Below are 27,945 nucleotides of genomic sequence, written 5' to 3'. Positions count from 1 at the left end.
CCATGACACAGTGGTTGAAGGACCTTTTGCAAATGCATTTTTTCACCAAATTCATTCTCAAAAAGAATCCTAAACATTTTGATAAGACAAAAAAAAAAAAAACCACCACAACAAACACAAAAAACCTCAACAACCAAAAAACAGAAAAGGCAGCCTACATGAAAACTTTCAATCCCAATGCTTGAAGAGTTTACTGTATCTTACCAGGAGGGAGCTTGGAGGCCTCATGCAAAAAGACTATTCCCATCTTACAGTTCAATAAGCCAAATGTTCTTGATGCCTTGAGGCTCATACTAACTTCACTTCAGAAAGTTGACTACATGTAAAGCAAAAGACATTTACTCTAGCAGAAATATCAGAGACCATTTAGAGTCAAGAAAACTTCACAGATAGGGCTTTCTTTTTAATTTCGGAAAAGACTAGATAAACTCAAGAAGGATCATCTGGTACAGATGAAATTTTAGGCCAGAAAAAAAAAAATGATCAGCATCAAGAACTACTTTCAGCTTTATGGAAACCACAAAAAAAAAGGAGGCTTACAGAACAGAAATACCAGCGCAACCAGCTCCAGTGGGCACTGCAGTCAGCAAAAATGCTAACTCCATTGTATTACGGGCGGGGAGGGGGGGGAAGGAAAAAAGAGGCACGTTGACTAAGATGTAAACATAAGCCTTAACATACCATTGTGTTCAGAAAACTGACTAACAGCATGCCAGCCTGGTACCCAACAGACTGGTTCTCTCTGTGTAGTTCAAATCACGGTAGCATGCTGAGCACCACTGCCTTAACCGAACTGTGGCACTGCAAAGCCCATACATTTTAGAAACACCAAGGCAGGCAATACCAGATTATACTAAATTTCCATTTACAAAGGGACAAACGTCTCCATTTGACCAGAGTTAGGAGAGTAACAGCAGAACTAATGATAACGAGTTTCTGCAAGTGCTTCCATTTTTGATGGCATGGCTAGAGGTGAAACAGCACTAAAGGAAAGAGTTTAAGAAACCCTAACGATGACAGTGACACCTGCCCCTTACAGAAGAGGGAACCCACACAAGTCCTTATTACTGATGATGATTGTACAGTATGAAGAGCTTACCCACAATCTACCAAGTTAGCCAAAACTGGCCTCCCTTCTGGACTAATGTGTAAGATGGCTGAAAACATACCATACAGCCTGAGAGTGCTCCTCTGGTAAATTCTGAGCCTGACAGAGTTTCAACCATCTATGGCACAAGACTCAAAGCATACAACGGGGAAGAGCTGGAGTACTACTCACTGGTTTCAGGGATGTGTGGGGAGACTGCAAGTAATGTGGGGAACCAGAGGAAAATGTGAGGTACTGAGGGTAACTGGGGAGCCGGGGATGATGGGTATCAACGCGGGTGTATACGTCACGAGAGAATAACGCTATAGAAAACCAGACTGTTGACTCAGATATTCACAAATTACTCTTTCTTTCTTTGTTGTGGGTATGTTCCATCCAACCCAAACTCATCGTGGTGAGGATACAGAAAGAGGGAAAGAAGAGGCGTAACACCACGCTCCTGTATCCCACTCTGAAAGACTCTACATCCAGCCCCTGCTACTCACGCATACAGCCAATCCCACCTTTATTCACCTCCATGAAGCAGTTTTACATGAGTGTGAGAAAAACAAGGCTGCTGGAGGACTGAGTTGGGACTCTCACATCTAATAACTTCTCAAATATTACAGCAAATCCCTTGCTGTTCTCTCCAGACATCTTACTCCACTTACTATTTCATTTCCTGTTTGTTCCATTATAGGTTTCCTTTTATTTAATCTCATGCAGCTTGGCAGAATAGCATCAAGCAATTAAAATGAGGCACAAACAGCACTCACAAAAACACTGCAGAACTCTCCAATGTTCTCTACATCATTTGAATTAATTCACGTTTCACAGATACAGGCCTATAATGCCTCTTTCAGTCTGTGCTTCACTCCCATTTGTGGATATTATAGTTAAAATATATAATTGAATCAATATTCATCAGTAAAACATCTAATTACCCATCAGTTTTATACCTTCAATGTCTCTCAATGTCAGCCCAGAGAATACATGAGTCCCAAAGCAGGAGAGTTTCAGGAGCAGGAATGCAACCATTGATCTTTGCACACAAACACACGCTAGGTTTTCACTCACTGTAGAAATTACTAGAGAAATTGCTCCTTGAGTGTGGGACCTCACCAAAATGTAACTTTTAATCTGAAAACAAAACACATTCCCTGCTCTCACAGTTGTGAAATCACTGACATGAACCAAATGAAAACCAGTGCAGTATCATTTTCTTTACTCTAGAGAGACAGTCTGAGCAAATCTGAAAAGGTATGAACAGAGTCATTCATCTAATCAGGTTGTTTCAGAAATCTAAACCGGGGGGGGGGGGGAGGCGTGGCGGGCAGGACGGGAAGGGAGGAAGGTCTTAATCAATTTTGTGTCCCTGATAAGCTTCTCAGAAACATCCAGTTAAAATTGTTGATCTACATTCCAAACCGCTGAAGTGCTCACTGTCCTTTACTAAGCTGTAAAAAGTCCAAACAATCTCTCTGAAATCCCTGTTTTGAAATATGATGTATTTATTCACACAATCCTTACAGAAGCACAGTTAAAACATGTATGAGAGGTTTAATTTCTGAAGCCACTCATAAATAAGATCATCTGTAACTCCAAATCACAAGGGGGCACCACATGCACCGCTCTAATTCAGCAGCAATTAGCACATTGTTTGGGAATGAGCTCTCAAAACAACCAGTGCATTGTATTATGAAAATAATAATTTCCCCATTTTTCTAATGAACACAGAACAGGAAACTTGAACAAATACTCTGCTGGTATAGATCCAGTACTTCAGTTGAGTTCTGTTACAAATAATTTCAGCTTTATTACTTAAAAAGCATGCAAGGAAATAACAAACCATTTGAAATTAAAAATCTATAGCACTTTATGTGGATCACCACATGACTATTAAGATAACAAAATTAATCACTGGTTTTCTATCTCAGCCTTGGTGGTTTTCATGGTTTCCAGTGTTGTAGCAGTGAGACCATACTTCTCTCTGAAAACACTGCTTAGAAGTTAAAGCAGTTTCCTGAGTATTTCTGTTATCACAGCCATTCCCAGACTATGAAACTCCAACGCTTTTTTACCAGCTGGTTATGTCTCTCCCCTAATTTCAGGATAACCAACTCTTCACATAATGCAGCTTTACAATCTCAAAGAGCAAAACCCAGCCATTTGTCTTCAGCCAAGCAATGAAGAAATAAAGTGAACATAGTAATTTTCACTTTTAAAAAGCTATTGTTCTCCAAAATGGGGTAATATCCTAACTTGTTTCAAATGTATTGACAAGTTGTTTACCCATCTCATGCAGCCCAAGAAAACTACAGGTTCATTGCTCTGCCCTGGCTCAGCCACATTTAAGGTCCTTTATTTTTCAAATAAACCACAGGTTCATCTCTGCTTGCTTTTGTAACACATTTCAAACCAAATAACCGTTAACCTTCACATATGGTCTCAAGCATACATTTGACTTTGTTTTTGTTTCCCTCTGCTTCAACACCTCCTCAGATTACTCAGCTTAATTCTCTCATACCAAACACCATTAGCATTCAGTCTTGTTTTATTTACTACCTCCGCCTGGGTTTCACCCACTTAAGATCTCCTTTATGGTTCTTCAAACCCGAAGCTGTATAGCACCAAGCGCACAGTGCCTGTTTTTCCTGTACTACGAAATTCATGCTACAAGCATCACTGTGATTCAACTCCAAATGAGCATTAGAACGGTACCTGCATTAATTGTTTGTTATTTCTGACAGCCCTGGAGAGTCTTCACATTAAGAAATGGTCTCTTGAATCCATTTTAAGTTTGCTTCCCCACTGTGTGGCAACAAAAGGCTAAAATGAAAGGAAAGAAGTAAGAGGACACACACCAGACATACATTAAGAAAAGCTACAGAGAAGGCAAAGAAGATGCCACTCTGCTGCCACTCTGCTCTGTTTTAACAGAAAATGCACACAATAAAAATGCCATAAACTGAGAAGAACTTGTTCTAAGCCCGGGGGGGGGAGGGGGGCAGAGAAGTCACTGAACTCCACATCGTTTGTCACAAAACACAGTGTTCGTATAGACCACTGTTAAGGGTAAAAACAGAAAGTCATTTACATTGAATGTGAAACACTGCCCATTATACTACTTCAAATTAGAAGATAAAGAAAAAATATATATATGTATATATATATATATGAAAAGCAAATCTTTGTCCAACAAACCCAAGGAGAGCCTTCCTTCTGGGCAGTTATTCAGTAATTACTCACACCACCAGGTCTCACGCCTTCCTGAGGCATCAGATTCTAGCTAACATCAGAAATAGAGTATTAATCCAAACCACAGTGTTTAAGGACTTAACCCTAACAATTCAGAAACACAGAGTAAAGCAGCAGTACTTATTTCCCATGCCGACAAACCTTGCTTTTATGAATATTTGTGACACTGTTCTTTATTGCTTTATTGCTGCCTATTAGCCAGAAATGCACTGCTTTCCTCCAAGTAAGCAGCACTCTACTAGATTTTCTACAAATAAAAGCAGAAGCTTAACATCAGTGCAGTGATAGAGGAAGGATAAATAAAAGCCATCATAAAGTAGCTAAGATGAGGAAAAATGTTTTAAAAATAAATATTCACAACAGCTGATAAAGAAATACGCACATACACTGCCTTAATCAACATTATTAAAATATATGAACCCTGAATCATTGCTTTTGCTTAATGTCATATGAAATGTGGGTGTTCTCTTGTTTCTGTTTTAAATGTCAATGGCCATCACTGTTAATAAACAAATGAAAGATAAGAACAGTCTGTAGGGAAGAATGGGGAAAAGGGAGAAAACGATCTTTCAATCATATGAAAATGACTCCTTCATAACTTCACAGGCACCTTGCTCTTCCCGTGTCCCTCTAAGCATACTACTAAACAGCAATCTTCAGGACAGGTAGCAAACCTGAAAGGAGCCAAGACATGACTGCAAAACAGAGGAAGGAAGGATGTACACCTACTACACAATTTTGAGCTCTTGAATGATCTACCCAGAATTCCAGCCATAGCCTCAATGGAGGGAAACACTCCCCCAGGGACTTACGTTCCCCTTTGCCCCCACAGAAGCAATGTCTCTTCACTGGCTGGAGAAGGGGCCCAGCAAGGCTAGCAAGCCAAGTTCAGCATCCATCCACCTCTCCAAATGTCAGACACTTTCTTAAGCCAGCCACGCTAGGAAGGTAGCCAAACAAAGTCTCAAATGCTGCATTCAGTTGTCAGTGTCCCCCTCCAGCCACAGCATGTGAGAAAGCACGCAACACTGCATCTCTGACCAGTGACCCCTTCTGCACACAGATGGAGGACATACACCCACACATGTTACTCCTGACCTCTTCCATAGCATCTAGAAGCACCAACCACCAAACTTCTCATTTCACACCTATGATGCTACCATGGACACAGTATCTCCAAACATCTCCTACCCAGAGTGCTGTTACAGGACAGCAACCCAAAGGGTCGCTGGTGAAGATCCTCTTTACCCAGGTACGTTTCTCTCTGCTCTGCCTCTTGGCTCACCACTGAACACAAAGTTTAGTTCGAAGTGTCTCTCGATAAAGGGGGACAAAGACCTCTGTAATACCTACACCACCTACTGAGGGTTTTTTTTCACGCTAGGACCACAGCTCCCAGCACAGCTGCAAGCTATCAAAACCAAGAGACTACCTCAGGAGAAGCCAGTCCCTGCTATGGCGTCCACAAAGCCACACAACTCACTCCTGAGAAGGGTATGAATAACCACAGAATCCACCGTCTTCAGAAATGAACACAAATTTCCTCTCCCTTCCAGAGCTGCAGCTGTTTCACACATAAGCACAGCCTCAGAAGAAAAGTCTTGCCAAGTTGAAACAGCTACAAAACAAGAAAAAGGTGATTCAGCTCCGAGGACATGCTCTGCTGTGCTCTAATAAGCACAGAAGCCTAAAAAATGGAACTAGTGAGACAGAGGCTTTCAAACCTCACTGCTGCCTTTACTTCTATTTCCTCTCCTACTGACCAGAGGCCGATAGGACATTTTGTTATTGTTAAAAGATACAAACAAGACAGTCGAAATAGCTCAGAATCCAATCAATACCTTAAATGGTGGCCACAAATAACAATTCCGATCACAATTTCTCACCCTGTATAATTAGCTTTAAGGTCACCTGGCCTTATTCTGGATATCATCACCTCTGCAGATATTTTTCTCTTACCACACTGACAACTCCTTTAACCCATACAGAATAGCCTGAGCTGAATTTTCAACAAGTCAGAACAGGTATATGAATCTGTGGTAAAGCTCCAGGACTGTTAGGTACTTAAATGCACCTTTAAGCATCTAAGTCCAAAAGGTAAGCGCTAAAGTTCCCACCCAGCCCCCATAAGCACCCGATGGACCCCACACTCTCTGCTGTAAGGCACAGGAAGAACTGCTAAAATCCTGACAACGCTGAGCAGCTGTCTGCCATCGTCTCCACCCAGGCTCTGGAAGGCACTAAGTAAGACTGTGCCGTGACTGGGCTCATTCACAGGACCAGAACCAACACGAAGAACAGACAGGTGGGGAGGTAGGTAGATATATGTAGATACCTGTATCTGCCACGCAGCAGCAGCCATTGAGAGAAATTAGATTCTGTGAGCAAGACTCCTCCTTTTGGAGTTGAGAGATGCTGTCCTCAAGTCCCTTCAAAATTCACATCAAAGGGAATGAGAAGATGAGACTGTACATTTCCACTCCTTTAAAAGACAGAACTGAGCCATACAGAGCCCTAATCCCACCAGAGCACGCTGATGCAGCCCAGCCAACTCAGCATCACATCTAGCGCTTTCTCTTGGTTATCTCACACAGATGTGGCATTAATAAGGACGGCTGTTCTCCGACAGCTGTCAGACCTCACGCTAAGCGGGGAACAGGTCTCCCATCCTGTGACCATTTCAAGACTTGAGATAACTTTTCTGGTGAATGACAGCGAATTTGACAATTACCAAAAACTTACGGCAGAGCAGACACGTGCTTAGGGTACTTGTCATGAATGAGGGGAATTTTACTTCTAGTCCCTGCTCTACCTGAATTGAAATACACAGAAATACCAACTCACGTTTCTGTTTGACCTGCCTGAGCTCCACGACATAGCTGAAGCAGGGTACCCCACAGGGTCGAAAATCACCCGGACCTTTGACTGCAGGGTCATGTGCAGCCTCACTCTATTAAAGCTGCATAAAGCAGCAATACTGGGTTAGAGGAGGTCTGGTGCTCTGTCAGAGAGGTTAAAAATACTCACTAAAATAGTTCAAACTACTTTTTCCCTTCCTCCCTTGCTCTTGGGTGTAGGAAGTCTACTATTTTCACAGTGGAAGGAAATGAACCAAGGTAAAAGAGATCATCAGGTAGCATCCTATTTCTCCTTTCACTTCTTCCTTCCACCCTAGACAGTAACACACGTCCTGGTGAACACGTCACGTATTAATAACCAAGAACAATTATCAATAATAAAATCACTAGAACTCTTTGAAATGCATTTAATACGATAATATCGCTTCACGTAGCCCTAAAATGAAATTTAAATCACTCTGCATCCTTCAGCGTAAAGTGCTGGCACGAACATTTATTTCAGAGGCTTCTTCCCACAGGGCACAGGCTCCTACGCAGCCCAGCGCCGTGACCCGCCGCCTCCCGCGGGGCACCCGCAGCGCCCCGCACCTCGGCGGGCGGCGGCTGCGCCTCACGCTCGAGTCACTTACCGGCAGCGGCGGCCACCGCTCCCCGCACCGCGGCGCCGTCCCGCACACGCCCCCGCTCCGCGCGCGCTCGCCCGCAGCCGCGGCCAGGTGTGAGGCCGGACTCTGCGCACCGGCCCGGCCGGGGGGGCTGCGGCTGCGGCTGGGGGGGGCGGCGGGCGCCGCGCCGGATCCACCCGCGGGGCGGGAGCCGCCGCGCGGGGAGCTCGGACGCGCGTGGCGGGCGCGGGGGCACCGCGGCGCGTGGCGGCCCTGCCCTCTGCGGGGCCCGGGCGGTACTGCGGGCGCCGGGGCCGCGAGCGGGGCGGCGCGAGCGGCGGGGGGCGGGCTGCCGCGCCGCGGGCCTCACGCGCGAAGGTCATCGTGCGCTGCGAGCGCGGCGCCAGGGGGTCCGCGGGCGTCCTTGGCACGGCCAGCCCCGAGGAGGCGAGGGCGGGCGGATTCCGCACCCGCGGGGGCGGGACCGGGCGCGACACCAAGCGCGGCTCCGCGCCTGCCCCGCACGCGGCGGGACGGCGAGGCGGCAGGGCGGCACGGGCGCCCCCGGCCCGGCGGGGAAGGGGGCCCCGCGGGCGCGTCACGCTCGGGGACAAGCGCCGGCGCCGAGCGGCGGGTCGTGCCCCCTGCCCCGCGCCGCAGCCGGGCTGCCTCGCGTCCCCGCGGCCGAGCGGAGGCCCGGCGCGTTGCCCCCGGCAGGTTTAACGCCGCCCCTCCCTCCACCGCTTCCCTGTCAGCGCTCCGCTCCCGACCCCACAGGTGCCGATTTCTTTTTTTGTTTTTTCAAGCCCTCAGACGAGCCCTCAGAGGTTCGATCACTTAACGGACCGCACCCTCAGGGAGGTTAATTCGGTCCCTCATGCTGAAATAGCACCAGGAGCAGGTGCCTGTACCCCTCTTGTCAGGGCTGTGCCACGGCACGATCAGGAAAACCCAATAGGTGGCTGAGGTAAGTGTATGGATAGGAAAGTTTGTTTATGCTTAGCCTTGGTGTGCGATGGAGTGGATGCTCATTGAAAGAAGCATTTCAAGGACCTGGAGGGCTCCTGTTATTGAAACCTCAGTGTGGTGACTCAGTGTGTGGCAAGGGCTGTAAATCCTCTGAGAGTTGTTTTCATTCCCAGGTGCTTTCAACACACAGCAACAGTGGCAAGAAATGTCTCCATTTTTTCCCTTTGCAGCTCGAGCTGGCTTCTATTAGCCGAGCCTTGTCATCCCCAGGTTAGCTTACTACTGAGCAATTTACTAGGAAGAGCAAAGACTAGAAAAGCTTCGGTGTAGAAAATAGGAAACAGATGATCTGCTGTGTAAGGGAAACGAATAGAGGCAGTATTTTTTTTAAGCATGTCAGTTGAGAGGAGCTGTTACACCAGTAGTTAGGGTCTTCTCTTCAATTGCAGATCAGCTTCAAGGTCCCTGTCTTCAAAGGAGATCAGCAGGTGAACCAGGTTAATTGCTCAGTCATCAGTCTGTCTCTCCTCCCTCCTTCCTAAGGATGCTATCTGTGATCAACAAGTACAGTCAGGTTTCTCAAGGCCAGCATCGATTCCTGGGAAAGGAGGGCAAGATACACCAACACAGTAATCCCAAAGGTGGGGTCTCCCCTGTAGTCATACTCTCCATCCAGAAAGGAAGCTGCTGAACTGATTGACAGCATCGTAATCAACACCGAATCTCTAAGAAAGACAAACGTCCACTTTCTGTTCTGTACTGTTCCTAATAACTCTGGTACTACATATGCAGAGACTAAACTGATGCAAACATGCAAAAGTCAGGAGCAGAGCAAATCATCTGTGAAATCCAAGGACTAGATATGAAATACTTTCATTTCTTCACCTTGCACTGAGTAGACCTCTTGACAAAGATGATTGTAAGGGGGTGAAAAGACTTTTGTCATTTCTGCAAGTACAACATGCTTGGTCATTGTTGGGATTGAAATACTGACAAGCTGCCAATTCCTCGCTCAGTATGCAATAGCTATTCCCACAAAGTCTGCCACACAACTGCCACTTAAGTAAGGCAGAAACACAAGCCGGCTGCTTTAAACAGTGAAATAAATGCATACACTACATGTCTTGACTTGGTATTAAACACAAGAGGTCAGCATCAGTTAAGTACTTTAATTACATGACATTGGAGTACTTTCAACTTTACAAAGAGGAAAATTTTTAAAAAGGTAGAGCAATGCTTAGCTTGTTCTGTCCAATGGTGCTCATATGTCATTGTTATAAATTCCTGTATTTCTAAAAAGCACGCCATAGCTGTCAAACCACTCGCATCACTGACCCCTCTTATATTGCAGTTACAGATGGAGATACCCAACACACCAATGCCATTGTTTACCTAATAGCTGGTGTAGAAAGTAACCTCAAAAAGACCAAAATTAAACAAAATAAATAGCAACATCAGCTATGGGATGGCCAATAACAGAAGTCATGGTATCATCATTCGAGAAGATTTGTCTGTCACAGTCAGGTTTTCTGTCACTTCAAAATAGCACAGGGCAACTCTGATACACATCGCTGAAGTGCAGTTACTTCCCTGCAACATCTCCTGTTGTTCCTGGCTTTTTCCTCTTCTCCATTCTGAAGCATCAAAGTTACTATGGAAACAAGCAAGAGCATTTACGTAGGTATTTGTGAGCCCCACCCATAAGTGCCATGTGAAGCAAGTCTCAATTAACAGTGTGACCTACATGCTGCAGGAAGCCCTGCAGCAGGTTATAGGGCCTGGCACGATGAGGCTTTGCTGTGCACCACCCTGAAGAGGGGCTCTAGGAGTGGGGCCAAATAACCTCTGAGGGGAAGGAGACTTGGAATTGCTTTTGCGTTACTGAGAGGTGGGGAGTCAGTGGCCTTCCCACAGCCAGTGGAGCTGATAAGACATCAGACTCAGGGAACAAATACTTTGGACACAGCAGTGACATCCCTTCCCATACCACGTGGAACACAGGAGTGGGAGCTCCAGCACCACATGCGACTCCTTTAAGGACATCACAGCATGGGAAGAATTTATGGCATAAGAACACGGGGTCCATTTAATTCAAATTAGCCTTAATTTCTAAAACTTGCTGACTTTTCTTGTCAAGAGGATAGACTTCAGTAATAAAATAACTACAGGAAAAATCTGCAGACACTTGTATAATGCTGGAAATTTAAAACTTGAGTGGATGACAGTAAGTAGCAGACAAAAGTGCTCTATTAAAGCATTAGACAGATCTTGCACCATTTTGTTTATTCAGGTAGACTTGGATAACAAACTGCATCAGCATTTTGACTGGTAAGTTCAGTGAGGAGAGCTGGAACAGCATAAACCCAGAACTGCCTGACTTTAAAAGCTATGAAATTAAGGGGAAAGTTCCATCTACTTAGCCCAAAACTTTCAAAAAATGACGAACGGGATTTGTTTGCCCTAATTTTTGATTGGCTGCCCTAAGACCTTATGAAAATATGAAGAACTTGCTGTTAAGAAAATACAGCTCTCTCTGTAATTTGGTATTTATAAAAAATATCTCCAGCTGGACACCTCTGGGTATTCAGCCATTCTGGTAACTAGTGCTATAGTAAAGCAACGGGGCACTAGTATTTATTTATAGCACTAATTTTTTAAAATGAATTGTAAAACATTTCTTCCCTCTATTAGCTAGTACGTGCTTTTATAAACTGTAATGACACTCGTTTGTAAAGAACATGTATAGGAAATTGTGTTCTTTTCTCACGTGTCTTTTTCTCTCTGTCACTTCTTTCCTTCTCCATTACTCAAAGGACAAGTAGGGATGAAAAGAATACATCAGAATTATTATTCTCCCAAAATAAGAGGCTGAAAAAGCATTCTCTCTCAGTAATTTCCATATAGACACCAAACTTTGTAGTGTGAGAAACTGGATGGGAACCATCACAACCTTCAATTACATGAGCCTCAGTATTTTTAGATAGAATAAAAGGACAAACAATGAATGCAAGAGAGATGCAGAGCCCAAAGCACAACCATTTTGTGCTGCAACTCGCACCTGTTAGAACTAAGGGAGAACAATGATCTGCTAGTAAGAACAACCTAAGTTTCTACAGCTAGAACAGATTTCATGTGATCCTCAGGGGTATAATGACAGTTTTAAACTCCCTCCAAAGACAGTTACTTCAACAGCGAAGCCCGTGACTACATGGGACAGCCAGTGACACAAAGCTGGGAAGTTGCTTCTGAGAACCACTAGTGCTAGTATGTGATGGAGACTAGATGGTTTAGGATGCTAATCAGCTGATTTTAGAGCCCCAAGATGACGCTTAAAACATTCTGACATGGCAGAGCCCCAAAACGCCACTGGCATCACTGTTCATGCTGCATCAGCATTTGGATAACAGAACTGCTTCAGGACGGGCATAGTCAAAAAAAAAAAAAAAAAAAACCAAAAAAAACAAGAACAGTTGTTGCTCCACCAAACATCTCCAGATGAAAAGAATGACACTTTCTAATTGAGTTTAGGTTTGAATGTTTTAAGTAGCAGTAAGGCTAAGGAGTAACTATCAGCAGTCCACACTTCCCTTTGCTTTAGTAACCACTTGTCCAAATCAAGGTGAAGAGAAAATAACCGGGAAGTTTCTGCAGATTTAGTGGAGGTTTCTAAGCTTGCTTCAACATCTGAGTGCCCTCTGGACCAAGAATAATTTTTCTTATGTCACCACCCCCCTTCTCATAAGGGCACTCTTGAAAATCCAGTTTTATTACGTGCACTGCTCCCCCAAAAAAAGCTTCTGTCAGTTTATTTTGACAACGTTAGGTATGCATTCTAACCACAGGCTAGCTTTCCACAGGAAGAAATGAAAACATCTCTCACATGAGACGCCTACAAATATCTTAAGGATGGGTGTCAGGAGGATGGGGCCAGGCTCTTTGCAGTGGCACCCAGCAACAGGACAAGGGGCAATGGGCACAAACTCAAACACAGGAAGTTCCTTCTGAATACGAGGAAAAACTTCGAGGGTGACAGAGCACTGGAACAAGCTGCCCAGAGAGGTTGTGCAGTCTCCCTTTCTGGAAATACTCAAAACCTGCCTGGACGCAATCCTGTGGGACCTGCTGTAGGTGAAGCTGCTTTAGTATGGGCATTGGACTACATGATCTCCAGAGGTCCTTCCAACCCTGACCCTTCTCAGAGTTAGTAACTTCAGTGAAAGTGACTATTTAGCAGAAAGCGTTATTGGCAACCGCTGCAGATGCAATACTAGATATGACAGATCATTGGCCATGCCTGAATACAGATTCCCCTGGCTCTTAGACCCAAAATATATCACTGGACTGCCAAAAATCAGTTTTCAAACCCTACATACCTTGAAACTGCAAATAAACTTCCCATCGCAGAAAATTTGATATGTGCATAAGAGAGAAGGGATTAAAAAAAGAAGCATCCATAAATTCAGTATTAGGAAGATGCAGGATCTCCCAACTCACCATAAACATAGGAGACAAGATTATTGCCCCCACCTAACACATCTACTTAAACATTATTTTTAGCTGTGAACATGATCTCTCTGTCATGACTGTAATTGTTTCCAAGTTGGAAGGGGGAACTGTACATCTGTTCTTTACTCCAAAAGCATGAGGTAGCATGAACATTTCTGTGAAAATGATTTGATGATCTACGTGAAGCCACAGAGGCAGAACACAGATCACGGAAGTAGTTTGGGTAGATCACTACCTGTTCTTTGGATTAGGCTCTTCCTTGCTGAGGTAGAACAACTGCAGTATAGATTATTCTTTAATAAGTAGGTCACCAGAGCATTTTTTTTTCTCAAAAAGGTTAAAACGAGCTTTATTTTAAACGTACAAATCAAATTGTGTACAAGGCAAAACATACTCCTATGGTGGTAGGCATACTGGGTCTCCACACAGCATGTGTATCCACTTGAGCTACAGTAATCCTGAGATATGGAAAAAAGCCCTAAGAATCTTTTAAAAAAAAAAAAAAAAAAGAGGAAGAAATATCCCCTTTTAATCACTCTTATAGTCACCTCCATTTGGGAATTATGAAAAACATTATACAGTTCTTAGTCAAGAAAAAATATCTACAAGCCAAATACCCAAAACACTGGTCTAATTCTCTGCTGTCATCTGGGTATACTAGCAAGAGCACTTGGGGAACAAAACAAGAGATGCAAATATACAAGGTTACTTCATTAACACTGCAAAGCATGCAGAAGAACAGTAAGGTATTTTTGCTACTTCCAACAACTATTGTCTTCCCAAACTGTGTAGTCAATGTGTCAAGCTTACGCACCCTATGAACTTATGAAAAGTTCTCTATACTGTGTGTTAAGTTACTAAAAAAAAAAAACCTAACTTGCTTTGCTTCCTTTCACTATGAAGTTAAATGTGATATAGAAATATTTTTAAGAGTTTATAAAAGCAGTACAACTGCAGACACTTAAAAGCCCTGTCCCTCATATTAAAGACTACTTGAACACCCTCATTTACTACAAGATTGTACTTGTCATTAACTGATGTGAAAAGAAAAAAGTTTTTTAAAAAAAGTTAAAAGATAAGGAAAAGGTATAGATGAGTTTTTTTAGTTTTACAACATATAAAAATAAGTTACACTATATATTATGGCTTTCTCATTTAGTAGAAGAGTGCCATCGTGTATTTAAACACTCAAAGTTGTAACTAAACTCTCACCATGTTCTCAAACCTTCCTTGTTTGAGTTTTGATTGTGTGAAAAGAAACAACCAAATATTAGTGGGAAAATTAAGAAACTCCCAGAACAATTTAAATAGCAAGAAGCACCTGAAGTCTTTCAGAGAAATTTTTAATTTATATTATTTTTAAAATTTAAAATTGAAGGTTTTAGTTAATTTAATCTCTTGGCACAAATAAAGGCCAAGCCAAACCTCCCATGAACTTCTGCAGATTCAGAACATCATACTGAGCTTCATTTCAGACATGTTTACCCACAACTATGATACTATGATGCTACTGAAGTAATGATTTTTCTTTAATGTTTTCTTTATAATCTTTTTTAATGATGTTTCTTTAATGTAGACTGCATCTACACAATGCAATGTTATTAATGGCTGAGTATACTTACATTTTGAAGCCTAAAGCGGCATTCAAAGTGGACGAGCTATGACAATATTCAAATACATGTAAATAAAAAGAGTTCTAGTTTCGTAGCTGAAGTTGTAACAGATTCACTGTGCAGTTGCAGTAGCATTTGCAACAACAAAGTTTACAGCAAACAAGCACAAATGTCAGACTTACAAATACAGTAAGAAAGATCATGGCACTGAATTTGGGAGTATTTTCAAGCTCTAGTTTTACTTAGGATAGAAAAGTTGCCAACAGAATAAAGTTAACCAAATACTGTACTTTCCAGGTCCTTATAAACAGGGTTCCATGTCATGCAGAAGATGAGCTCTCTCTCCCCTTTTTCTCTAAGAAAAAGTATCTGAAAGGCAACCTACAGTAATTGTTTCTGACAGCAGTAAAATAGAGAAGCAGATAGAAAAGTAGGTATATCAAAAATTTCGTACAGAAAAGGCATCCAACCTGGTTTGGTTTTGTTTATAAAAAGGCACTTCACATGTTGCTAAAAGTGCGGATAATGTACTTATCCTCTTAGTTTTTCTGTTAGGAGGAAGTAGTTCAAGGTGGTTAGCATAAGCACACAAACTTTTTTATACAATGTTTATCTGTTACAAATTTTATAATTACATATAGTATCTTACACCCTTTATTTAAAAGAAAAGATTCATGTTCAAAATAATAGCAGATCTTCATACAATAATTCAGTGATGATGGATGATCTGTCATAAGCAACATACCACCTGTAGTGAGTTCATGCTAAATCTTTCAGAGTAGCAGCGTAAATCTTTCAGAAGTGAGTCCTCAGCCTTTTGTTTTCCTCTCGTAGTCTCTCAATTTCAGCTACTAAGCTTTCATTTACAGAGTATCTTTCAAGTAAAGCATGCATTTCATTCTAGAGAAAAGAAATAAGTCCCAATCAGTAGCTATGAAGTTAATTATTCCAGTTTTATCCTATGCATTTTCATATCACTTTTGAAAATTAAATAACCATGGATAATACTGTTTTAAAAAACTTTTGATAAGAAAAATTATTTTTTTTATGCTGACATACAGTATTTTGATCATTAATACATTAGTGAATATTCTATCAAAGAATATTTTGCACTTCTCCAGGATAAGAATCTACTAATGCAGGTTCCATTCAAATGTTCAGTACCCAGAAAACATCTTTTAACGCAGATCAAAAGAACAAAGATTCATAAAAAGGTGAAGTTAAAGAACACAGAACACAATTCAGTATGCATGCAATACCTGTAAGTAAAGCTTTCTATTTGAATTCCATCTACCTCCTCCTTACCCCAACCCTTGGTCCTTCCCAAAGGACAGCTGAATTTGTTTCCCTTTTGTCTTTTTATAACTCCTGAAATATGGAATTCATGATACCTACCCAATGCATGTGTTCCCTTTATTTATCAAACATAAAAAACAGTTTCACAGATTCCAATTCATAGTTTCCCCCTCTTTCACATCCAGTCTTCCCTTTCTTTCTCTTAACAAACAAAACTGATTTTCAGTTTTGAGAAAACAAGTTGGCATGCCTTGGTATTACTGAAAATGAAAACTGAACATATTTCCCATCATGCTCTTTGTACCTACCAACTGCATATGGAATTGCTTGATCATCTCCACTTGCAAATTCACAATATCCCGATGGCATGCTTCTCTGGGGGAAGATTTGCAAAAGGACAATGCTTAGTATTACTTAGGAAACACTAATTCCCTCCAGTCCTCAGCACCCATAACTCCACAATTCCTCACCTTAGTAATGTGGTGAAACTAAGAGTCTAAAAACCCTTAAGCCATTAAACATATTCATCTATGGCTTATTTTTCTGGAATCCTTTGTTATAACATTGACTTTCTTTTTGTACACTTAAACGAGACTTAGGATCTTTTCTGTTTAGGTACAAATCTGTTTAAATATATACATGGTGATACCAAGACTGTGTTTTCACTTGCAAGCTGTGAACTTCTCTCGTTTTACCATTTTGATTACCACAGAGAAAGATATTTATCAGTAACTGAAGATACAGCTTTTCAGTACATCATTTTCAGCATTCTTTTGTGAGAGGGCCCAGAACATGAACAGTGATACATGACACATTACCCCCAAGCTCACAGAATGGTCCAGGTTACTCTACATAAGAGGTAATTGCAGTGTTGTCCATGAATTGGCAGGAGTTTGTCAATTCACGGGCAACTATTCCACACTACATGAACCAAGCTTGGAAATACCCTTGGAACGATATGCTAACACAGGGGTCTTCAAACTACGGCCCACGGGCCGGGTACGGCCCCCCAGGGTCCTCAATCCGGCCCCCAGTATTTACAGACCCCCCCCGCCCCCCCCCCCCCCCCCCCCCCCCGCCGGGGGTTGGAGGGGGAACCAAGCAGCCACAGGTGACTGCCTGCCACTGCATCCGCGTGCCGGCCCCCTGGTTAAAAAGTTTGAGGACCCCTGCGCTAACACAACAGTCCCAGATGCTGAGAAGGAACAAGGAGAACAACTCACAAAAAAGCAGGCAAGCTCATATGCTCTTCCTGAACAGCACATCACAGCGCAATCATCTGAGACCAAATACTGCGCTATGGGTACCACTGGCCTAAGAAAGTAAGGCACTTAAGTAGACACAGATCTTATTTCATTCTCCTTCCCTAAAACATATAGCAAACCCAAAGGGAATATATTCTTCACTTTTTATTTCAACAGGTTATTGTGCTTCAGAACTCCTATTGGAGGCAAACAGTCTTCAGGTGTATGAAGCATAGATGCCAGCTGGCAGCTTAGAAATGCAAAAATATTAGTTATCGCCCAAAGACAGGAATTTCAAGAAACAAGCAGCTTTTTGGAACCAAATGAGTTACATATTCCTCCTGGTCCTTTTCTAAGGTACTTGGGTTTTCCCCATTACTTGAAGAGGAATGGATTTCGGACAAGAGCAATAAAAATTCCTTCGTCAGATTCCAGAAGGTGAAAGGTATTTATGTCAATGAGAAGCTTGCAATGGCTCCCTTCCCTTTTACTGACCTCAGTACAATCTTTTACATTCAGTTTGAACGTATCCATGATTTACAACTCGGAAAAGGGCCAGCAGAGCCTTCCAGGCACTCCAGGAAGCATAGGTCAGAAAAGAAACACAATCTCTGAGGCTCCAGATCTCAGATACTGGAAGCACAAGACTGACAAGCATACCTTCCAACATAGGGATGCCTGAACACAGACTTTAAAGAAAAAACATCTGCAATCCATAGACTGCATTTTAAGTCACGTGAAAGTTACAGTTTAAATCAGATGTGTGATTATTGCCTAAAAGTCCCAGGGGAGTTTTACTATACTATATTCTTATTTAAAGACATTTGATAACATTCAGTCTATTTTTATGTTGGCAGATACAGAACAGCCATAGCACACAGACCTACTATCCTAGTTTCGCATTGCTTTTTGTCATTGAGACAGCAATACTTTCCCTGCCTGGCAATCCTTTTCCCCTCCACCATCTCACTCAGTCTACTTCATCTTAAACATGAGTTGGGAAGTGATCTAGATACAAGTCTCTCAACTACTCTACCTCCTCCAAACTCCACTCTAAATCCACGGTAATTTGACTTAATTCTTTTATGACAAGTGAAATGTTAGCTGGGTGTCCACAAACAAAAAGTAACCTGACACCAACCATCACTTACAGCACCGACGCTATTGTAATGTAAAGCTTCACCAGTAGAAATACACAGTGTTTTACCTGACACAGCCAAGCTAACAACAAATCAAAGTCAGTAAAAGTCAGCTGTCTAGATCAAACTCTCCACATTGTCAAATTTAAGAGACATTTCTCCTGCTGGGAGAGGGGATGAATGGGGAAGGAAAGAAATGGGCACAAGGCTTCATGAAAGCAGTAAGGACCTCGTTATCCAGATAAATTTACCACCCAAGAAGTATTCAAACACTTATTCTGAAAACATGTTAGCAAGGCCATGCATTAACAGCTCTCAGAGACCTCAATCTATAATTAGTCATCAAATCTATAAAAAACAAAATTTCATGCCTAGATTTGCAAAATTAGGGCTATTAATGGTGTCATGTTCTAATGCAAGCAGAAATTTGTTGAAGTAGAAGCTAAAACATCTTACCAAGAAAACAGGTCATTGAAAACAAAAATGTTCTGCGTGAATACCAGTACCTGAAGTCATCCATTGTTTCTTGTATCATATTCTGAATGAAGTTTATTTGGATTGATGTCAGCGGTGCATTTGGTCTGCTACTCCCAATGGTTTCTACTATTCTTTCTGACAATGAACTTGCAACTCCAGCAGTGACAGATGATACTATCTTTGGACCTTTATAATTGAAAATATAATTAAAGATACTAAAGAAACCACACAGCCTCTCGTACTACATGACATTGATTTTTATTTGTCTTCAGGTTTGTCAATATTTTATCTCAAATATTATTTAAAAAAAATAGATTTAGAATGAGTCTTTTCAGAGGCAACCAGCGATGTTCTAGAAGACTACCTGGATTTACAGAAGATTCAGGATTGTACATCCTGTTTCAAGGCTAAGGCCATTTTATCAGGTTTCACATCGGTTCACAATCAACCATACCTAACACTGGGCCGAAGTGATCAACTTACTTGTTGAGGTAGTACCATTCACTGGTAGATCATATGCAGGATGGGCCTGAATATTCTTCACTAGTCTTTCATTTGTGTCAGGAGCCTTTATAGCAGTGGACGGTGGTGGATGACTTGAAGTTACAGATTCTACACTTGATGAGCTTGATTTTGAAGGCTGACAATAAAAATCATAATAATGTCTAAAAAAATATGAACACTACTTATTATCTAGTTGCATTTGAAGACTAAGTTTTCAGGAATGCACTTTCAAACATTTTTGGGTTTAGGCATCTACACAAATACATACTTTTAATTTTCTAGCAAGACATCTTAAAAATTGATGGCTAAATTATTCAAAATTGCCTCAAGTGCACACACACAAAAGGGAGCGCAAAAAGTAGAGGCCTCTCATTTTCACATCAAACATTTTGTGGCAAAGTTATAAACACCATTCCTAGCAAACTCAGACTTCTCAAAAGCAATACAAAAGCAGCTAGGGTCTCCACAGAAGTATATCAAACATATCTCAGTAAGGAAGAAGAGGGAGATGGAGAACAGGGAAAGAAGAGGGTGGAATTGACCTAACAAACAATCATACTGGTGCAACCAGCTAACGATCATTCTTGATCTTCTAGAAAAATCAAATTACTCCTCAGGCTAGCCCAGTTTTTTTTCCTGTGAACTTTTGTAACCTAAGCTTATTTAAGAGAAGCATACATTTATCTTCCGTTGCTGAAGGCCAATGCACTTAAACTGCGCATTTTACAGATCTGTGTCAATAGTGCGACCAGAGCTGCAAAATAAGATTAGATGGGACACTACTAAGGATTTTGCCTTCAAGTAGTAGTATTCTGTCAAGATTCTAAAAAGACCACTCGTAACAAGAATTAGTATAGTATACCTGCTTTAAGCCTTCTTTAGTTTCTTGTTTTCCAAGATTTGTTTTCTTAGTGTCATTCTCTGGATGTTCTTCCTCTTCTTTAACTGGAGATCCCACAAGTGCATGTAATGGGCTAGACCCTATCCCTTGTGCACTGCAGCCCACTGGGTTTCTTTTTACTGGAAGAGCAGTAGTGAGCTGTGGGAGAAAATCCAAACCCAAAACGTAGGACTGATAATCCAGACCTAAAATGGAAAGGGAAGGGTGAGACACACAAGTCAAACACTACCAACCCCAAACCCCACAATTAAGACACCTGCACACCCACATAAAAAAAATCCCCCAAAATTGTACCCCACAAAACCTAAATCCTTAAATCCAACTTATGCTGTCACTGTCCTTATGAAAATAATAAAACATGAAAAGCCTCTACATAGCACTGTAAATTGCATAATGGAAAATCAAAATCGCTTCAGGACCATACTCTTTGATTTGCTGTTACCACGTTGTATCTTAGCACCACAACATGTCAGACAATTTCCACAAAAGTTCATCTGTTTCAGTGTCTGCTTTCAAAGTTTGTTTATTTTCAGTGGTACAACAAAACGAGCACGGAAGAACCAGTGTAGGCCTCCAAAGGCCTACCACTGACAAAGAAAAACACACTGAAAGTATGTTTACCATCTCCTTTTCCTTCATGATCTTCATTCGCTTTATTTGCAATATCATCTACAAAATACCAGAACACAGACAAATTAAGTGTTTATTAAATGAAACCTACATCAATATTTGTATCATTGTGTCAAGTTCATGATCAAAGACAAATTAAAAAACCAAGCAGGTACACCAGTCAGTAACACACAAATGTCACTATATCAATATCACACTACATGCAGATGAATGATGCTTTAAAAAATTCAGTATTAGCAACTTACCATCTCTGACTGGAGAAAACACATCTCCTATACTACTTCGACTCAAATCACCAAATTTATTCAAAACCGCACTTTTCCCATGATCTGTTTCTTTAGATGGAATCACATCCAAGCTGCAACTATGGGGGAAGCCTTAAAAGGACAATAACATTCAGTTATTAATTGACATTTTCCAGAAATAACATGTCATACAATCTTCATGGCAAGCATGATGCCTGCTAAGTCCAGCAAGAACTTTAGAACCTTCTACAGATTCCAGTTAGAGGGTCAACTTTAACTTCCTCATTTGGGCTGTCAACCAAGGTGACTAGAACTAAAAGCTAAGATACTTAGAAACAAAAATAAGATGTAGTTGGATTCCTTTCCTCTTTTTGAAAAGAACAGTTGTCAAACTAGAGAACACACTCATTTTCAGATCAATCTACATAACGGATGCAGCAAATTTATGGGGTATCAGGTGAAATGAAAACTAGTGAATGCACCTTCCACTAAGAAGGTAACCACATTCAGATGATCAAATTTTAAATTTATCCTGCAAGAAGAGAAATCTGCTTCACTGGGACCATTAAACATTCTAAGGGATACTAGGAAACATCTATTTTTATAGCTTACCTGATGTTATGATATTTTCTGCTTACTTCTAATATTAGAAAATCAGAATGGGGTTACAGTTACAGACAAAAGAAAGCTGTTCCTAGACCTTTCCCTACTACACCCTCAAGCCCCAGCCCTGACCCAATCAGAAATAAAAAGTTAACTTTTGTATGCATAGTAGCAGGGACAGTTGTCTGAAGAATGGAAGCAAATCTTAAGTAAAAAAAAAAAAAAAAAACCAAAAAACCTGAACAGTAATTATTCAAGCTACAGTTTTTAGATGGGGAATAAATTAATCGAACTGCTAAGATAACCACCTAAATAATTTTTACAGTTTAATATGTTTGAAAAACAGATCAGGGCTATAAACAAGCTGCTATTCTGCCCTCGCTGAACTGCTAACTCAAGAAGTGCCTAGATTTTGTATAGGTTAAGATCTAGGCAAAGAGCATTAGTGCCATGCAATAGGTAAATCACCTGTACATACAAAAGCCGTACTTTCTACCTACTTTAATTAAAAAAAAATATAAGCCATTGTTCATAAAACCTGCAGCTAAAACTCTGTGTGGGATTATTTGTTCAAGGGATCCAAAATATGCCTGTGTGGATGACTTCAATCAATCATGTCCACGTATTTACATAAACTGGAACTCGAGTCAGGTTTTCACTTTTAAATGGATTAATGAATCACATTTTCCACTCCTTCAGGTGTGTCAGCTGTGACACAAACAGGACTGCACTTGCTAGGTGAGTAAATAATTGGCATACCAAATGAAACTAGAGGTGCAGTATTAACCTGTGCCAGAACCTACAGAGAAGCTACATGGAAAAAGTGCAATACAAAAACCAGGGCAATACCTACTCCCAGTAATCTAAATGTAGTAAGTACCTAAACCAGAGGATGGCTGTCAAATAGAAGTTTATGGGAAGCCAGCTCAAAGTACATCCAAACTTCTCATCACATTCTGACATAATTTATATTTTTGTACTTTAAAAAGCCTCTGACAAAAAGCTCCATTCAGTTTCTAAACTGTATGAACAGATGGGGTTTTTTTTTTGTTTTAAATATGCTATCAGATCACTTTACTGAATGCACCTTATTTCTCAAAAGTTAAACCCCATAATCAGTGTCTAGAAGAGTTTCCATAGAACAAATACAGGTTGAGCTCTCTCATCCATTCCAGTTTAGACACTATCTTCTGAAATCTACAGAGGTCTTACTTCCAAAGTGAACACTCAGTTTAATAAAAAATATTTTGTTTACTTTGTAAGCCTTTATTTTCTTAAGACAATTATTTATTATGCATAGTCCTGTTTAAGGGGTAACAGCCGTTACATCTTTATTTGAAGAGAACAAATCATATATTTTACTGAAATAAAATTTTCCACACCATTCGGTAACTTTAATTAGCAACACTTCTTGCGTACATAGTAAGCATTCTACTTCACCTCATACTTTACTGCATACCCAAGGGAAGTCATTAATACACGTCTCTATGGACTACAGTGCCTTACTGCCTAATTACTGTTGCTAAATGTATTTCTCCTTATTTAAAAAGGGAGGGGAAGAGTGCTGTTGCATTAAAATGGCTTGAGGATATTTTTTTTTTTCAAGAATCAAACTAAGTGCTACTGATTTGACCATATTTTCAGAACTCTTGAATTAAATAAAATTTTAAGAGTACATTTCACACAGTGGCAGAGTTTTAGAATTATGCTCAGAATTCTCACGAAGAACTCGTTAATTTCAGAAGCATAAATAGCAAGTACAGTTATACAACTAACCATACTTGCAACTATATTTAACATCTTTCCTACCATGTGATATTGGAATCGTGCCTCATATAAAAATACAGTTCAGTTCTCACTTGGATTTTTGGACTAGGTTTGTGGGTTTTTTCCTGTGTTTTGTTTGGTTGTTTTTTTTTTCAGAGGAGGCCTGTTACTCCTGGTTATTAATAGAATTACAAACTATTAGCTCTGCATTCCATACAGACATTGCATCAGTAAATACATTATGGACATAAGGATAATCTACAGGAAGTCAGAACGCAAGAGATGGCCCCACAATATCACTGTAGAGTTTTTACATGCTTTTACTTCAAGTCCAGAATTTTAAACTTCACGTCTTAAGCTTGTAGTAGAGGCCAATTCACCTACCACGGTCTCATAATAAGGGAGGGAAATGGAGGGTGCAGATGTGCATGCACGTGCACATGGTTTTTCCAAATGAATGCCCTTCCCTCAGTGAAATTTTTTACACTGTAATGGTCAAACTATGAAATATTCCATCCATCTTCTACATCAGGGGTCCTCAAACTTTTTAACCAGGGGGCTGGCGTGCGGATGCAGTGGCAGGCAGTCACCTGCGGCTGCTTGGTTCCCCCCCCAACCCCCGGCGGGGCGGGGGGAGGAGGGGGGGGGCAGGGGGGTTCTGTAAATACCAGGGGGCCGGATTGAGGACCCTGGGGGGCCGTATCCAGCCCCTGGGCTGTAGTTTGAGGACCCCTGTTCTACATTATGCCAATTACAGTAAGAGTAGGAAGACACCACTACCTGTTTTCTCCTGAGGAATGTCTCCTCCCTTATTCTCATTTGGCAACGTCAGATGAGACGAAACTGTGGCTGATGCTTGAGAGGCAACATTTTTGATGTCAGTATTTTGAATTCCTCCAAGATGGCTACCAGTTTTGACTTCTACTCTTTTGGATACAGGTTTATTTGAAGAACCCGTAAGGTTAGACTGAAGAAAAAAACCAGCACAAATTAAGAGAAGTTATTATTCCTTCAGCTAAAAGAAAGAAAGAATATTGGCTTATATTTTACTTCAAAATACTAATAAAATAAAAAAATCCAGTTGGAAAGGTTGCCTAGGAGATATACCTTTACAAATATAAAAAAAAAAAAGTATCTTAATGTAACTCCAAAGAACATGGGAAACATCCGCATTATTACAGAATTACTGTGTAGGCCTGCAGAAGAATAGCAACAGAACTTAAGGTAACAATGGAGTGGACTGGCATAAGTGAGTTTTGATCCTAGGCTTAACTATAGGGAAAGTAAGAGATTACATTACTAGACACTCCAAATTGTAAAGGAATAGTCAACCACTAGCAGCAAGTGTGCTAGAAGACCAGGAAAGTCTCAGAGCAGTAAAGAATCCACTTCAAAAGTTTTTTCTCCACTGAATGGATGCGTGGGGTTTCTGGATACAGTAGAGCCTAATTAAACCTCTTAACACTACTCCGTTATCTAATCAACTTCTCTACTATTTATACATCCCTGCAAAAGACCATATATGAAGACCATGCAAAATACCTCAAGACAGGCAGCAGCGCATCCTCCTTGTAAGTGGAAGGGCAATTACAGACCTTTCTGCTACTGCCTACAAATCAATTTTAAGTGCCACGAAATTATCTGCATCAGCGGCATTCACACCTGGAAATTAAGACTAAAGTTTCACTCATTTCTACACTGAGGCTAGGTGCAGGGGGAATTCCACATCAAAACCCCCTGAAATTACACTTAAGACTGTGCAGTATCTAATTTCTATGTTGGTATAAACCACTTCTGTTGACATCTCTAATGCTTAGAAATGGAATGAGAAATTTTTTTGACAACTTAATCTTATGCTTTGCTTTCATTACTTTGCGTATTGAGCAATAAAAAGGAAAGGTTTTTTTACCTTGGAAAAAGTGCTACTGAACTGAAGACGTATGCATTTTACACAGCCTTTGTGAGCAACAACTGTTTTCATCGGTGATGTTAGTAGTCTTAAGTCATACTGGTAGATTTTTCCCCGGGAACATCCTATCGCCAAAGTAGTACCATCAGGCATGAAGTCCATTGTTGTCAGAGGAAAATCAGCTACTATTGTTGTCAGTAATCTTCAAATAGGGAAAGGACAGGACAAAGAAGCTTTTAGAGGTCAAAAGCCAGACTTTTCAAAACAGAGTACCAAAAAAAAAAAAGCTTTCTTAATTCAGCCACAGGTCAGTAGTTCCACTTCTCCACTGTCAAGGAAATTCAGCAAAACGTCTTATGGAACAGTGGATTAGGCTTATACGAAGTGGTCACTCTTAATGAATTAAAGACTGCATATGCCCTGGAAGACTTCAGCAGGACAGGATCAAATTGCCTTCGTAACAGCAGTTCTGACATCAACATTATTTACTGGTATCATCACTTCCAGCAGCAATCATAGTACATACATCCTCTAGCTTCCCAAGCCTATTAACTCTAACCTTCCCACAACTCCAGGAAGAACTTCAGGTCCTGGTTTGCATCCTTCTACTACAGCCCTCCAAACTAGAGTCAGACTCGAACCTTTATTCAGTCTGCACAACCTGCACTAAGAACCAAAGTCTCATCATGAAACCACTTGCCATTCTACTCTCTTACTACACAGTCCCATCACCTAGGCCCCATACTTCCTGCTTTTTCACCAGTCCTCTCCCATATATAACTCACTGTCTCAGCAGCTCTGTGGCACAGGTAGGTCTTGAATCTCTAAGTAGAAAAGGAGCCAAGCTAAGCTCAGGTGGCTGAAGGTCCTCACAGGCTGTACTGCCCCTGACAGAAGCGAACTGCTCTGTATCAAGAAGAAAAGCCCATACACAAGCACTTGGGAGTGGTCACCCACAGCAGCACCTCAATTAGCTCCCACATGCCTTGGGTTTTTTTTAATTGTTTGGGGGATTTTGTTTAATTTTTAAATAGAAGCATGAAGTGGACTACAGGACAGGTTCTCCAGTAGTAATGTGCCAACCACTTCAACCACTCTGAACGTGGTCTGAATTAAGTATTTAATGTCATAGTCAGGCATGCTTTTTCAGTTTATAAAAACCAAGTGAGGATCCTTCAAAAATCAAAAGGTCTTTAATATACTCACTTTTTACTTGAAGTGTCATAGAGAATAATTCTTTTATCTAAACCTACAGTTGCAACCAGCAGCTTATTGACTGGAGAAAAGCAGATTTCTGAAGCTGGTGCTTTATGAGGGCTTTCAAAATTATGATATGGGTTCTGGCTATTTACATCCCACAAAGTTACATTTCCACTGTCAGAAACACTGCCCAGCAAGGATTTCTTAAAGGCTGAATATTTCAAGTGTCGAATAGGCTGTAAAACAGACATAAAAAAAAAAGAATTGTAATACCACTATTAAACACCATATTTAATTATTTTCTAAACACACAAACATATTAGGAAGGAATACAGATGTTGCATTAAAGTAGTTTACAAAGGCTAGCCACTCTGAAAAATAATAAGTTTTAAAAAAGTTCATTTTGCATTATAATGCAGTTTTTGTTGTTAGGGGGGCCAACTACATTTTTTTTTTTTTATATCAGTATGGGGTACCATATGAGCTGATGAGCAAAATGATCAAAACAAGATCAGACCTAACACAAGAGAAAAACAACTTCTGGAAAAGTTTCTCGACTTTTCAGCAAGTATCATGCTATCATACACACTACAAAAAACCCCACACCACATCTAAATTAAAGGAGTGAAAAGCTACATTATTTCACCAATTGGTCTCTAGCCAGGAATGTTAAACTTAATTCCCCTCCGCTGATTTTACATACTTGGATGTAAGCCAATTTGAGAAGACACACAGACACCACAGTTACGCAATTATGTAGGTCCTGCAGAAGAACCAACTTCACGCCATGAGCTAGGACCACAGAAAAGGATAATATGCTTGGTTTACCACGTGCAGCCTTGCTATCACAGAACCATGTAACACGGAATTTCCCTTACCTTTCAGAAGCATTTAAGTACTTTGTTGCCACCATATTGCTTCAGAGAATGTTTCAGACACCGCTCTAGTACTAACTTGCAGCACTCAATTTCCAGGTAAGTTTTATTTATGACCCATTTTGTCACCACTGTGACAATAATGCCCTTACATATAAATTGTCTCCTAACTCCCCAGTGCTGCTTTTCCGTTTTAATAAACGGCCACCTCACCTTTCGGGCTTTATTTTGCTATAAACAATAAGCAAGATTCAGTCTC

The 27,945-nt window shown here is 41.0% G+C and overlaps 1 protein-coding gene across 1 annotated transcript in view; it reads right to left on the bottom strand.

Annotated features, from left to right (window-relative positions):
• The window catches only part of NEDD1 (NEDD1 gamma-tubulin ring complex targeting factor), a 229,143-nt gene that overhangs the window by 188,521 nt on the left and 12,677 nt on the right, over window positions 1–27,945 (bottom strand). Inside the window, exons 6-15 of the mRNA XM_080392626.1 lie at window positions 26,818–27,047; window positions 25,612–25,813; window positions 24,483–24,669; window positions 21,333–21,464; window positions 21,079–21,126; window positions 20,419–20,642; window positions 19,536–19,692; window positions 19,082–19,238; window positions 16,501–16,567; window positions 3,809–15,796 (exon numbers count right to left, since the gene is read on the bottom strand). Coding sequence (XP_080248752.1) covers window positions 15,692–15,796; window positions 16,501–16,567; window positions 19,082–19,238; window positions 19,536–19,692; window positions 20,419–20,642; window positions 21,079–21,126; window positions 21,333–21,464; window positions 24,483–24,669; window positions 25,612–25,813; window positions 26,818–27,047 — 1,509 coding nt within the window. The 3' untranslated portion in view covers window positions 3,809–15,691. The remainder of the gene's footprint in view (window positions 1–3,808; window positions 15,797–16,500; window positions 16,568–19,081; window positions 19,239–19,535; window positions 19,693–20,418; window positions 20,643–21,078; window positions 21,127–21,332; window positions 21,465–24,482; window positions 24,670–25,611; window positions 25,814–26,817; window positions 27,048–27,945) is intronic.

This window comes from Falco punctatus (genome assembly GCF_963210335.1).
Source record: "Falco punctatus genome assembly, chromosome: 6".
NCBI classification, from domain to species: Eukaryota; Metazoa; Chordata; class Aves; order Falconiformes; family Falconidae; genus Falco; species Falco punctatus.
This window is presented reverse-complemented; position numbering and strand designations above follow the sequence as displayed.